The 15,023-nt window shown below is 44.5% G+C and overlaps 1 protein-coding gene across 16 annotated transcripts in view; it reads right to left on the reverse strand.

The window, feature by feature from the left end:
• Window positions 1-15,023, reverse strand: part of col25a1 (collagen type XXV alpha 1 chain) — a 406,953-nt gene that overhangs the window by 95,248 nt on the left and 296,682 nt on the right. For all 16 annotated transcript variants that reach the window (XR_003878287.1, XR_003878289.1, XR_003878288.1 and 13 more), the window contains one exon: window positions 5,175-5,219. Coding sequence is in view for 4 of the 16 variants with exons in the window: in XM_029753448.1 (XP_029609308.1) it covers window positions 5,175-5,219 (45 nt within the window). In the remaining 12 variants the exon portion in view is untranslated. The remainder of the gene's footprint in view (window positions 1-5,174; window positions 5,220-15,023) is intronic.

Genomic DNA, 15,023 nt, shown 5'->3' on the forward strand with positions numbered 1-15,023 from the left:
GTAATGGACATACACAAAATAGTCCAAATTGGTATAGTGAAATTAAAAAAATAACTTGTTTCAACATTTTTTTTTAAAATCTTAAAAGAAAAGACATCAAAACCATAACACATGGAATAACACATGGAATCATGTAGTAACCAAAAAAGTGTTAAACAAATCAAAATATATTTTATATTTGAGATTATTCAAAGTAGCCAACCTTTGCTTTGATGACAGCTTTGCACATTCTTGGCATTCTTTCAACCAGCTTCTTGAGGTAGTCACCTGAAATGTACTTCAATTAACAGTTGTGCCTTGTTAAAAGTTAATCTGTGGAATTTATTTTCTTCTTAATGCATTTGAGCCAATCAGTTCTTGTGACAAGGTAGTGGTGGTATACAGAAGAAAGCCCTATTAGGTAAAAGATCAAGTCCGTATTATGTCAAGAACAGCTCAAATAAACAAAGAGAAACGACAGTCCATTATTACTTTAAGACATGAAGGTCAGTCAATCTGGAAAATTTCAAGAACTTTGAAAGTGTCTTCAATTGCAGTCGCAAAAACCATCAAGTGCTGGCTCTCATAAGGACCACCACAGGGAAAACCCAGAGTTACCTCTGCTGCAGAGGATAAAATCATTAGAGTTACCAGCCTCAGAAATTGCAGCCCAAATAAATGCTTCACATCGTTCAAGTAATAGACAGTAGGAGACTGCGTGAATCAGGCCTTCATGGTTGAATTTCTGCAAAGAAACCACTACTAAAAGGACACCAATAAGAAGAAGAGATTTGCTTGGGCCAAGAAACACGAGCAATGGACAGTAGACCTGTGGAAATCTGTCCTTTGGTCTGATGAGTCCAAATGTGATATCTTTGGTTCCAAACACCGTGTCTTTGTGAGACGCAGAGTAGGTGAACAGATGATCTTCGCATGGGTGGTTCACACTGTGAAGCATGAAGGTGATACTCTCTGTGATTTATTTAGAATTCAAGGCACACTTAACCAGCATGGCTACCACAGCATTCTGGAGCGATACGCCATCCCATCTGGTGAGCGCTTAGTGGGACTATTATTTGTTTTTCAACAGGACAATGACCCAACACACCTCCAGGCTGTGTAAGGGCTATTTGACCAATAAGGAGAGTGATGGAGGGCTGCATCAGATGACCTGGCCTCCACAATCATCCAACCTCAACCCAATTGAGATTGTTTGGGATGAGTTGGACTGCAGAGTGAAGGAAAGGCAGCCAACAAGTGCTCAGCATATGTGGGAGCTCCTTCAAGACTGTTGAAAAAGCATTCCTCATGAAACTTATTGAGAGAATGCAAAGCTGTCAAGGCAAAGATTGGCTACTTTGAAGAATCTCAAATGTAAAATAAAACACTTTTTTGGTTACAGGATTCCATATGTGTAGTTTTGATGTCTTCACTATTATTCTACAATGTAGAAAACAGTCCAAATAAAGAAAAATCCTTGAATGAGTAGGTATGCCTAAACCTTTGACTGGTACTGTATCTTTGGGCCATGGTTTTTAACAGGGTGGCACTTTATGTACAGTACTGTACTGTATGATGCACCTCTGTTGATTGGATAGAAGTCACTTAGATTCGATTGATATTATCTGAGGTGTTCTAAAATACATCCATACAGGCAACCATTGACCTCTTGAGGCAGATCGTCTCTAATTGAGAAACAACCCTGACTCCATCTGTTACCAGAAACAATTAGCCCATTTATATTTTAGCCCCATAACAACATTAACCCTTCAGACAAGCAATTATTTGTCCTAAACCCACTTGGAGGCTGCATGGAGTTGTATGACTTAAGGTAAGTCTACAAGGTGAGGCAATCTCTGGTTAAAAGGTTTAATAAACCATGTTTATTGGAAGTCCAAGCAGTGTTAACATGAATAGGAGTGATGCACTGTTCCAAACATCTTGAGGTTTCACCATGTTCAAATCAAACATTGAGTAAATAGTTACATAGTGAGCATGGGAAACATTGAGTTTCCCATGAAATGCTAATTAAACTCATAAATCGTGCAATTATCTATAATCATTATGTCAAGTAATTGACATAACGATGATGGAATATTGTCATAATGATGATGTAATTTGATTAAAATCACTTAACTCCTACCTAATAATGTTCTGTTCTGGGATACATACTTTTGAGGTAGATTTATTGACTTATTGAATATCGTTGCATTTGGTCAAACAGAATTCTGTCCATCAGTGTACTAAGACCAGGCTGCAAACTGGTTGGGCGGCTGTTAGAGCCAGCAAAGGGTGCTTTACTATTTTTAGGCAGTGGAATTACTTTAGCTTCCTTCCACGCGTGTGGAAACACACATTCCTTCAGGCTTTGGTTGAAGATATAGCAAATAGGGGTACCATTCTTAATAGTGTCCCATCAAGGTTGTCTATACCTGGTGGCTTATCATTATTATATCATTCTTTTCATTGTGTTTTATGTCATTTATCTTGGTTTGGTAATGTAATTTCTTCTTCTTTTTGTTAAGTTTAGTCACAACATTTCTCAATTTACAGTGTATGTCAACCAATCAGCTGAGAGAAAAAAAAGAGAGAGTAGTCCATCAAGTGTGTGTGTGTGTAAGTGTGCGTGTCCTGCGGGGCCGACCCTACGAACCCACAGGCATGGCTCTCTCATCCCTTCCAGGCTTTTGGGAGTAAGGATGGACAATGAGCCTGTCATAGGACCACTATTCTAGGACCACTATTGTTTTCGCTATATATTTTACCTCTTGGGGATGTCATTCGAAAACATAATGTTAAATTTCACTGCTATGCGGACGACACACAGCTGTACATTTCAATGAAACATGGTGAAGCCCCAAAATTGCCCTCGCTAGAAGCCTGTGTTTCAGACATAAGGAAGTGGATGGCTGCAAATTTTCTACTTTTAAACTCGGACAAAACAGAGATGCTTGTCCTAGGTCCCAAGAAACAAAGAGATCTTCTGTTGAATCTGACAATTAATCTGGATGGTTGTACAGTCGTCTCAAATAAAACTGTGAAGGACCTCGGCGTTACTCTGGACCCTGATCTCTCTTTTGAAGAACATATCAAGACTGCTTCAAGGACAGCTTTTTTCCATCTACGTAACATTGCAAAAATCAGAAACTTTCTGTCCAAAAATGACGCAGAAAAATTAATCCATGCTTTTGTTACTTCTAGGCTCGACTACTGCAATGCTCTACTTTCCGGCTACCCGGATAAAGCACTAAACAAACTTCAGTTAGTGCTAAATACGGCTGCTAGAATCCTGACTAGAACCAAAAAATTTGATCATATTACTCCAGTGCTAGCTTCCCTACACTGGCTTCCTGTTAAGGCAAGGGCTGATTTCAAGGTTTTACTGCTAACCTACAAAGCATTACATGGGCTTGCTCCTTCCTATCTTTCCGATTTGGTCCTGCCGTACATACCTACACGTACGCTACGGTCACAAGACGCAGGCCTCCTAATTGTCCCCAGAATTTCTAAGCAAACGGCTGGAGGTAGGGCTTTCTCCTATAGAGCTCCATTTTTATGGAATGGTCTGCCTACCCATGTGAGAGACGCAGACTCAGTCTCAACCTTTAAGTCTTTACTGAAGACTTATCTCTTCAGTAGGTCCTATGATTAAGTATAGTCTGGCCCAGGAGTGTGAAGGTGAACGGAAAGGCTGGAGCAACGAACCGCCCTTGCTGTCTCTGCCTTGTCGGTTCCCCTCTTCCCACTGGGATTCTCTGCCTCTAACCCTTTTACAGGGGCTGAGTCACTGACTTACTGGTGTTCTTCCATGCCGTCCATGGGAGGGGTGCGTCACTTGAGTAGGTTGAGCCACTGACGTGGTCTTCCTGTCTGGGTTGGCGCCCCCCCCCCTTGGGTTGTGCCGTGGCAGACATCTTTGTGGGCTATACTCGGCCTTGTCTTCGGACGGTAAGTTGGTGGTTGTAGATTTCCCTCTAGTGGTGTGGGGGCTGTGCTTTGGCAAAGTGGGTGGGGTTATATCCTGCCTGTTTGGCCCTGTCCGGGGGTATCATCGGATGGGGCCACAGTGTCTTCTGATCCCTCCTGTCTCAGCCTCCAGTATTTATGCTGCAGTAGTTTATGTGTCGGGGGGCTAGGGTCAGTCTGTTACATCTGGAGTATTCTCTTGTCTTATCCAGTGTCCTGTGTGAATGTAAATATGCTCTCTCTAATTCTCTCTTTCTTTCTCTCTTTCTCTCGGAGGACCTGAGCCCTAGGACTACCTGGCATGATGACTCCTTGCTGTCCCCAGTCCACCTGGCCATGCTGCTGCTCCAGTTTCAACTGTTCTGCCTGCGGCTACGGAACCCTGACCTGTTCACCGGACGTGCTTGTTGCACCCTCGACAATTACTATGATTATTATTATTTGACCATGCTGGTCATTTACGAACATTTTAACATCTTGACCATGTTCTGTTATAATATCCACCCGGCACAGCCAGAAGAGGACTGGCCACCCCTCATAGCCTGGTTCCTCTCTAGGTTTCTTCCTAGGTTTTTGGCCTTTCTCAGGAGTTTTTCCTAGGGAGTTTTTCCCAGCCACCGTGCTTCTTTCACATGCATTGCTTGCTGTTTGGGGTTTTAGGCTGGGTTTCTGTACAGCACTTTGAGATTTCAGCTGATGTACGAAGGGCTATATAAATAAATTTGATTTGATTTGATAGCGGATGTAAGCAATGTCCTGACGCGCTCTGGCAGCTTTCATGACTGGGATAAGTTGTTTCCTCTTCTGGCGCAAAGCTTCAGGATAGTCCTTGTTGAGGAAACATCACGTTCTTGGCTCTGACCTAAACCTCAGCTGGAGTTGTGTATAAAGGGTGTGACCATTGAGCAAGTTGAAGAAGCTAAACTCCTAGGTACATTGGATGGTCAATTATCATGGTCATGCCATATTGACAAAGTTGTTGGAAAAATGGAGAGGGTTCTGTTATAAAAAGATGCCTCATAGTCGTGTGATTCACTCAGAATTTGAATTCATTAGCATGTCACTCAGTAAATCTACGCCCCCTAAGTTCCAAACAGTCCCACACTGTTACCAGGCTCTATGCATCAGCCTGGGGACAAGGTTAGGTAATCTGCAAATAAAGCTATTGAAATCTGTCATCTACCTATGTGTCACATCTATCAGGTCTTCCTCTATAACAATGATCTTACCTTCAGCCCATCAACACCTGGGATGCCAGGAGGCCCGAGGGAACCCTGTAAAAAACACAAAACAAACACTTCTATGACATTCCATTTTTTATATAACACATAGTATGCTTGCATGTGTCTTCGGGAAGGTGACTATGATGTGCTGTCTTAAGTATATGTCTATATGTGTTTTTCCCTGTTAAGACTAGTTGTATCATGATTTAATGAAAGGTGTCATATGCAGAGTGACATAACTTCTCAGTGTTGACTGATTATTTGACAGTTCAGACTTATGGCTGCACTAAAACCCCTTGTGCTCAACTCCGACTTTCTGTGGCACCTTCAAGTCTATTTGACAAATGCCTAAAGCATGACTAGGGCTGTGGTAGTCATGAAATTTTGTCATCCGGTGATTGTCAAGCAAGTAACTGCTGGTCTCCCAGTAATTGACCGTTAATTAACAAACACATTTTGTCACGACTTCCGTCGAAGTCGGCTCCTCTCCTTGTTCGGGCGGCGTTTGGCGATCGACGTCACCGGCTTTCTAGCCATCGCCGCTCCATTTCTCATATATCCATTTGTTTTGTCTTGTTCCATACACACCTGGTTTTTATTCCATAATCACACTGCATGTATTTAGTGCTCTGTTCCCCTCCATGTCTTTGTGCGTAATTGTTTATTGTTATGTGGGTATCGTCAGGTGCTATACTTTTGTTAAGTTCCGTGTTTTTGGCACGCTTATGTTGTTATGTGCTGTCATTTTTTGACCGGAATTAAAGTGCGCCTATTTACTACCTTCTGATCTCCTGCACCTGACTTCGCATCCGTACACACCCTTGACACATTTAGCATCTCATGGCTTCCACACAAAGCCTACAAGCCACTGATGCAGACCTTTGGAGCATCTACATTTTAAAAAGTAGAATAAATCCATGTAATATAGGCTAGCCCATCACAATAAATCCCTTATTTATTTTAGACAGGTCTAGAGAAACATGACATGAAAAAATGTAGTCTATTTCAGAAGAACATAATAGAGTTGTCCTTATGATAGGCCCTGATCTGGGTATGCCATATTGTTGTAGGCAACACTAGTTCATTTAGCAGACAAGATTTGCTTAGAATTCCGTTGCATTATTTTATATTATTTTATAGTATGTAGAATACAATTAAACAAAGCTGAATAAAATAGGATATTTTCTCAAAACGATTTGAGGGAGTGCACACCTGTGGCTATTCTTTGTTGAGCGGTCAACAAAGAAACAGATACCCCTATATGTTTAATTTACAGCTCTTTTTTTAACTTTAGTTGTTTTGCAAATGTTGGGCTATTTGTTTGGATTTTCAATACATTCTAAGGCTGCATGATACGACTCCAATGATGATATGAAAAAAGTTGCATGAACTCTGCTTTGCTTTTTGCGCAGGCTGTACACACTTCATTAGTCTCTCATTCACAATTTGACAAGCACTTGATAATGCCTCCCCTCTGTGTGGCCGTAATGCCCCCTAAAAAATCCATGTCTTTTGTGGCCAGTGGCCATTGTGCCCTTGGGCTGAATATAATATCTCCCGGATGCGCAACTGCGAGTGTCCTTATCCAATTCCGAGGTGCATATTGAAGATATTGGAAGAACTGTCCTTTTACTTTTCGTCAGCCAACAAGATGAGTAGGCCTAACGAACAGCAAAAGCACTAGCCTATGTCAATCTACCATCCCCCATAGTACAAAAGTTGACCTATTCTATTCTGTGTCAGAAACAAATATTCCAAATAGTCTGAGACTGTTGTGGAATGCGATAGATCCCAAATTAAAACAACCACTAGCATCAAAAAAAAATGTAAACGATGAACCTGGTGCAACAGATGAGAACATTTAGCTTAAAATGTTCATAAACTATTAGAATATATCTTCACAATATAAGCGCAGCAATGCACACATGGCAGTATGCTATAAGCACAAATGTTCCATTAGTAGGAAAACACTATTCTCAAAAGTGACCACAAATGCGATCATGCATGTAATGCTTTTATTATAAAGGTGAATTTTTATCGTGAAAATTATCTTCCCCAAACTTGAAACTCACGTGCCGCTTATGTATGCCAGTTAGGCTCTACACCCATTGTAAAGCAGATTAATGTGCTTCATTTTAAGAATTTATTTGGTCACTTTAGTTGTGATACAAACCTAAACAAAACATATAGGCCTATGGCCTAGGCTACATGCAGTGTGCAACATGCGCTGTTTCTTTCCTTAAGAAGGGGCATCATTCACAAGTGATTAAAAAGAAACGTCCTCTCACTGTCAACTGCGTTTATTTTCAGCAAACTTAACAAGTTTAAATATTTGTATGAACATAACAAGATTCAACAACTGAGACATAAACTGAACAAGTGCCACAGACATGTGACTAACAAAAATTGAATAATGTGTCCCTGAAGAAAGGGAGGGTCAAAATCAAAAGTAACAGCCAGTATCTGGTGTGGCCACAAGCTGCATTAAATACTGCAGTGCATCTCCTCCTCATGGAATGCACCAGATTTGCCAGTTCTTGCTGTGAGATGTTACCCCACTCTTCCACCAAGGCACCTGCAAGTTCCCAAACATTTCTGGGGGGGAATGGCCCTAGCCCTCAGCCTCCGATCCAACAGGTCCCAGAAGTGCTCAAAGGGATTGAGATCAGGGCTCTTCGCTGGCCATGGCAGAACACTGACATTCCTGTCTTGCAGGAAATCACGCACAGAACGAGCAGTATGGCTGGTGGCATTGTCATGCTGGAGGGTCATGTCAGGATGAGCCTGCAGGAAGGGTACCACATGAGGGAGGAGGATGTCTTCCTTGTAACGCACAGCATTGAGATTGCCTGCAATGACAACAATCTCAGTCCGATGATGCTGTGACACACCGCCCTAGACCATGACGGACCCTCCACCTCCAAATCGATCCCGCTCCAGAGCACAGGCCTCAGTGTAACGCTCATTCCTTCGACGATAAACGCAAATCCGACCATCACCCCTGGTGAGACCAAACTGTGACTCGTCAGTGAAGAGCACTTTTTGCCAGTCCTGTCTGGTCCAGCGACGGTGGTTTTGTGCCCATAGGCGACGATGTTGCCGGTGATGTCTGCTGAGGACCTGCCTTACAACAGGCCTACAAGCCCTCAGTCCAGTCTCTCTCAGCCTATTGTGGACAGTCTGAGCACTGATGGAGGGATTGTGCGTTCCTGGTGTAACTCGGGCAGTTGTTGTTGCCATCCTGTACCTGTCCTGCAGGTGTGATTTTCGAATGTAACTGTGACTGTGACCTTAATTGCCTACCATCTGTAAGCTGTTAGTGTCTTAATGACCGTTCCACAGGTGCATGTTCATTAATTGTTCATTGAACAAGCATGGGAAACAGTGTTTAAACCCTTACAATGAAGATCTGTGAAGTTATTTGGATTTTACGAATTATCTTTGAAAGACAGGGTCCTGAAAAAGGGCCGTTTCTTTTTTTGCTGCGTTTATATCATCCACAAGTGATAGGCTAATATTGTAGTGGTCTGGGTGTAGCTGGTGCAGAGGGGTTTCACCCCGTTACTCTCAGGGTGAAAACCTGAGGTAAGGCTGACCCCCCCCCCCCAGACGTTCCATGAATGCCCTCCAGACCCTTGACGTGATCTGGGGACCTCGATCAGACACTATATCCTCAGGCACCCCGTACTGCCGGAAGACATGTGTAAACAGGGCCTCCGCAGTCTGTAGGGCCGTAGGGAGACCGGGCAAAGGAAGGAGACGGCAGGACTTAGAGAACCGATCCACAATGAACGGGATCGTGGTGTTACCCTGTGAGGGAGGAAGATCCGTGAGGAAGTCCACCGATAGGTGCGACCATAACTGTTGTGGAACGGGTAAGGGCTGTATCTTCCCTCTGGGCAGGTGCCTAGGGGCCTTGCAGTGGGCGCACACCGAGCAGGAGGAAACATAAACCCTCATGTCCTTGGCCAAGGTGGACCACCAGTACTTCCCACTAAGACAGCGCACTGTCCGACCGATGCCAGGATGACCAGAGGAGGGTGACGTGTGGGCGCAATAGATCAGACGGTCGCGGACAGCAGACGGAACGTGCAGTTGCCCAGCTGGACACTGGAGGGGAGTGGGCTCTGTACGTAAGGCCTGCTCGGTGTCCGCGTCCAGCTCCCACACCACCGGTGCCACCAGGCAAGAGGCCGGAAGTATGGGAGTGTGATCTATGGACCGCTCCACTGTAGCATACATCCGGGACAGTGCGTCTGCCTTAGCATTCTGGGAACCTGGTCTGTAGGACAGGGTGAAAACAAAACAGGTAAAGAACATGGCCCACCTTGCCTGGCGAGGGTTCAGTCTCCTCGCTGCACGGATGTACTCCAGATTGCGGTGGTCAGTCCAGATGAGAAAAGGGTGTTTAGCCCCCTCAAGCCAATGTCTCCACGTCTTTAGAGCCTTGACAACAGCCAACAGCTTCCGGTCCCCCACATCATAGTTTCGATCCGCCGGGCTGAGCTTCTTCGAAAATAAAGCACAGGGGCGGAGCTCTGGTGCCATGCCCAAGCGCTGAGAGAGCACGGCTCCTATCCCAGCCTCAGACGCGTCCACCTCCACTATGAACACCAAAGATGGATGCGGATGAGCCAGCACAGGAGCCGACGTAAACAGAGCCTTCAGGTGACCAAAAGCCCTGTCCGCCTCAGCCGACCACTGCAGTCGCACCGGTCCCCCCCTTCAGCAGTGAGGAATTGGGAGCCGCTACCTGACCAGGGACACATGCTCGGCGCATATAGCGGAGTATATCAGAATGTCGTCGATATATACCACTACACCCTGCTCGTGCAGGTCCCGGAAAATCTTGTCTACAAAGGCCTGGAAGACTGATGGAGCATTCATCAACCCGTACGTCATGATGAGGTACTCATAGTGCCCTGAGCTGGTACTAAATGGCGTCTTCCACTCGTCCCCCTCCCGGTTACGCACCAGGTTGTAAGCGCTCCTGAGATCCAATTTTGTGAAGAAGCGTGCCCCGTGCATTGACTCTATCGCACTGGCTATGAGAGGCAGCGGGTAGCTGTACCTCACAGTGATTTGGTTGATACCTTGATAGTCAATGCACGGGTTTAGACCTCCATCCTTCTTCTTCACAAAAAAGAAACTCGAGGAGGCAGGTGAAGTGGAGGGCCGAATTTACCCCTGCCCCAGGGATTCGGAGACATATGCTTCCATAGCCGCCATCTCCTCCTGTGACAGGGGATACACGTGACTCCTGGGAAGTGCTGCATCTACCAGGAGATTTATCGTACAATCCCCCCATCGATGGGGTGGTAATTGAGTCGCCCTCTTCTTACAGAAGGTGAAAGCCAAATTGGCATATTTAGAGGGGATGCGCACGGTGGAGACCTGGTCTGGACTTTCCACTGTAGTAGCACCGACGGAAACCCCTAAACACCTCCCCGAGCACTTTCGTGACCACCCCTTGAGAACCCTCTGTTGCCACGAAATAGTGGGGTCATGACAGGCCAACCAGGGTAGGCCCAGCACCACGGGAAACGCAGGAGAATCAATAAGGAAAATACAAATTCTCTCCTTGTGACCATCCTATGTAACCATGCCCAGTGGAGCGGTGGCCTCCCTAATTAGCCCTGACCCTAATGGTCGACTATCTAGGGTGTGCACAGGGAAGGGCATATCCACAGGAACAATGGGGATCCCTAAACTATGGGCAAATGCTCTGTCAATAAAATTCCCAGCTGCGCCTGAATCTACATGCGCCTTATGCTGGGAATGCGGGGAAAACTCAGGAAAGTTTATAAACAAAAACATGTGAGCAACAGGGGGCTCTGAGTGAGCCTGATGCCGACTCACCTGGGGTGACACGAGAGTGCCCTCCCCAGCACCGACCAGCAGTGTGCCCTCTGCAGCCACAGATGGTACAGGGAACGGCCCCTCCTCCGGTTGCCCTAAACGCAGCACCTCCCAGCTCCATGGGCGTCGGAGCGGTGGTGCTGGGGGATGGAACTGACAGGCCCTGACCCGGACGTCCGCTGGTAGCCAGCAGGTTATCCAGCCGGAGAGTGGTGTCCCTGTAGGCCAACTCCCGACGGACGTCCTCGCGCAGACTGCACCGGTAGACTACACCGGTAGTGATCGATCAGGGCCCTGTCGTTCCATCCCAGGGTCCGGAAGTCCAAGGCCAACTCCTGTGCGCTCCTCATCCCCTGCCTCAGGTGGAACAGACGTTCGCGGGTGAACTCCACGTAATAGTCCAACACCGCTTCTCCTTCCCCCCATACAGCGTTGGCCCCCTCCAGGGCTTTCCCTGAGAGACAGGAGACAAGGGCGGACACGCTCTCACGTCCCGAAGGAACCGGGTGGACGGTCGCCAGGTAGAGTTCCAGCTGGAGTAGGAACCCCTGGCATCCGACAGCCATTCCATCATACTCCCTCGGGAACACGAGCCGAATCCCACTGGGACCGGGTGAAGGAGGGGTGAACAGTGGTGCCTGTTGAAGTGGTGCCTGTGGAGGCGCTGGAAGAACTCCTCCTGTCTCCCATAGATCCATCGTCTGCAGCACGCGATCCATGGCGGTGCCGAGACGTTGCAACATGGTTGCATGCTGCTGGACGCGCTCCTCGACCGCCAAAGGGGGGTTGTCTGCTCCTGCTGACTCCATTTTTGGGTGTGTGATTCTGTAGTGGTCTGGGTGTAGCTGGTGCAGAGGAGTCAGGCGAAGGACAGCAGAAATGAGTAACACAAGTAACTTTACTCAAATATTACAATAACATGTCGTAATACCGAGCCCACAATAACGGACCGAACATACATAAAACAATCACGCACAAAAACCATGGGGAAAACAGAGGGTTAAATAATGAACATGTAATTGGGGAATTGAAACCAGGTGTGTAAAACAAAGACAAAACAAATGGAAAATGAAAAGTGGATCGGCAATGGCTAGAAGGCCGGTGACGTCGACCGCCGAACGCCGCCCGAACAAGGAGAGGGACCGACTTCGGGAAGAAGTCGTGACAAATATTGTCAACCATCATAGTATTTTTGATTTAATCTTGTCTTTACTTAATATACAAAATAATGTATGTGTAGATTTGTTTTGATGTAAAATGGACCATTATCATGCACCTATCTTAAAATAGGGGCAACGTAAATAAATGAAATCTAATGCACCTAAATAATGAATGAAGGACGCTTTTCCCATGGTTCATTTTCATGCCAGCCAGCTACTCCTGTTGTAAATAGTAGCAATGTGCTTAATATTAGGAAAGTTGTGAAATAAATAAAGTGGGCGTAGCCTATAGAAAGCTGATGGGATCCTCCTCTTTGTAATAGAGGCCATTACTCCCTGTTTTCTAACACAATTGCATAGCCTATAGAAATGTTGTGCAACATGAGCTCACATCAAATCAAATTTTATTGGTCACATACACGTGTTTAGCAGATGTTATTGCTAGTGTAGCGAAATGCTTGTGCTTGTATTTCCGACAGTGTAGCAATATCTAACAAGTAATATCTAACAATTTCACAACAAATACCTAATACACAGAAATCTAAGTAAAGGAATGGAATAGGAATATATAAATATATGGATGAGAAATTTCAGAGCGTCATAGGCTAAGATGCAATAGATAGTATAGAATACAGTATATACATATGAGATGAGTAATGCAAGATATGTAAACATTATGAAAGTGAAATTAATAAAGTGACTAGTGTTCCATTTATTAAAGTGGCCAATGATTTCAAGTCTGTATGTAGGCAGCAGCCTCTCTGTGCTAGTGATGGTTATTTAACAGTCTGATGGCCTTGAGAAAGAAGCTGTTTTTCAGTCTCTCAGTCCCAGCTTTGATGCACCTGTACTGACTTCGCCTTCTGGATGATACTGGGGTGAACAAGCAGTGGTTGTTATCCTTGATGATCTTTTTGGGCTTCCTGTGGCATCAGGTGCTGTAGGTGTCCTTGAGGGCAGGTAGTTTGCCCCTGGTGATGTGTTGGACAGACTCTGGAGAAACCTGCGGTTGTGGGTGGTGCAGTTGCCGTTAAGAGGTCGACCGATTATGGCCAATTAATTAGGGCCAATTTCAAGTTTTCATAACAATCGGTAATCAGCCTTTTTGAACGCTGATTATGGCCGATTAAATTGCAATCCACGAGGAGACTGCATGGCAGGCTGACCACCTGTTATGCGAGTGCAGCATCAAAAGGACCTTGTGGCTGCAAGGAGCCAAGGTAAGTTGCTAGCTAGCATTAAACTTATCTTATGATTGTTTTTTAATCTTCACATAATCACAAATTAACTACACATGGTTGATGATATTACTAGGTTATATCTAGCTTGTCCTGCGTTGCATATAATCAATGTAGTGCCTGTTAATTTATCATCGAATCCCAGCCTACTTCAACGTCGCCAAACGGGTGATGATTTAACAAAAGCACATTTGTGAAAAAAATACAATCGTTGCACAAACGAACCTAACCATAAACATCAATGCCTTCCTTAAAATAAATACACAGAAGTATATTTTTTATAAACCTGCATATTTAGTTAAAAGAAATGCATGTTAGCAGGCAATATTAACTAGGGAAATTGTGTCACTTCTCTTGTGTTCAGTGCAAGCAGAGTCAGGGTATGTGCAGAAGTTTTGGCCGCATGGCTCGTTGCGAACTGTGTGAAGACCATTTCTTCCTAACAAAGACCGTAATTAATTTGCCAGAATTTTACATAATTATGACATAACATTGAAGGTTGTGCAATGTAGAAGCAATATTTAGACTTAGGGTTGCCAACCGTTCGATAAAATATGGAATGGTTCCGCATTTCACTGAAAGAATAAACATTTTGTTTTCGATATGATAGTTTACAGATTTTACCATATTAATGACCAAAGGCTCGTATTGCTGTGTGTTTATTATAATTAAGTCTATGATTTGATATTTGATAGAGCAGTCTGACTAAACGGTGGAAGGCAACAGCAGGCTTGTAAGAATTCATTCAAACAGCACTTTACTGCGTTTGCCAGCAGCGCTTAGCAATGCTTGAAGCACAGCGCTGTTAATGACTTCAAGTCTATGAACTCCCGAGATTAGGCTGGCATACTAAAGTGCCTATAAGAACATCCAATAGTCAAAGGTATATGAAACACAAATGGTATAGAGAGAAATAGTTGACGCGTCATAATTCCTATAATAACCTAAAACGTATTAACTGGGAATATTGAAGACTCATGTTAAAAGGAACCACCTGCTTTCATATGTTCTCATGTTCTGAGCAAGGAACATCAACATTAGCTTTTTTACATGACACATATTGCACATTTACTTTCTTCAACACTGTTTTTGCATTATTTAAAGCAAATTGAACATGTTTCATTATTTATTTGAGACTAAATTGATTTTATTTATGTATTATATTAAGTTAAAATAAAAGTGTTCATTGTTCATTCAGTATTGTTGTAATTGTCATTATTACAAATATATATATAAAAATCGGCCGATTAATCGGTATCGGCTTTTTTGGTCCTCTAATAATCGGTATCGGCGTTGAAAAATCATAATCAGTCGACCTCTAGTTGCCCTACCAGGCAGTGATACATTACAAGTGGGGATTAATGATCTCCTACTCTTTACATGGTCTCTTCAACCTCAGGAGGCTGAAGAAATTTGTCTTGTCACCAAAAACACTCACAAACCTTTACAGATGCACAATCAAGAGCATCCTGTCGGGCTGTATCACCGCCTGGTACGGCAGCTGCTCCGCCCATAACCGTAAGGCTCTCCAGAGGGTAGTGAGGTCTGCACAACGCATCACCGGGTGCAAACTACCTGCCCTCCAGGACACCTACACC

Source organism: Salmo trutta, chromosome 5 (genome assembly GCF_901001165.1).
Source record: "Salmo trutta chromosome 5, fSalTru1.1, whole genome shotgun sequence".
Classification (NCBI taxonomy): domain Eukaryota; kingdom Metazoa; phylum Chordata; class Actinopteri; order Salmoniformes; family Salmonidae; genus Salmo; species Salmo trutta.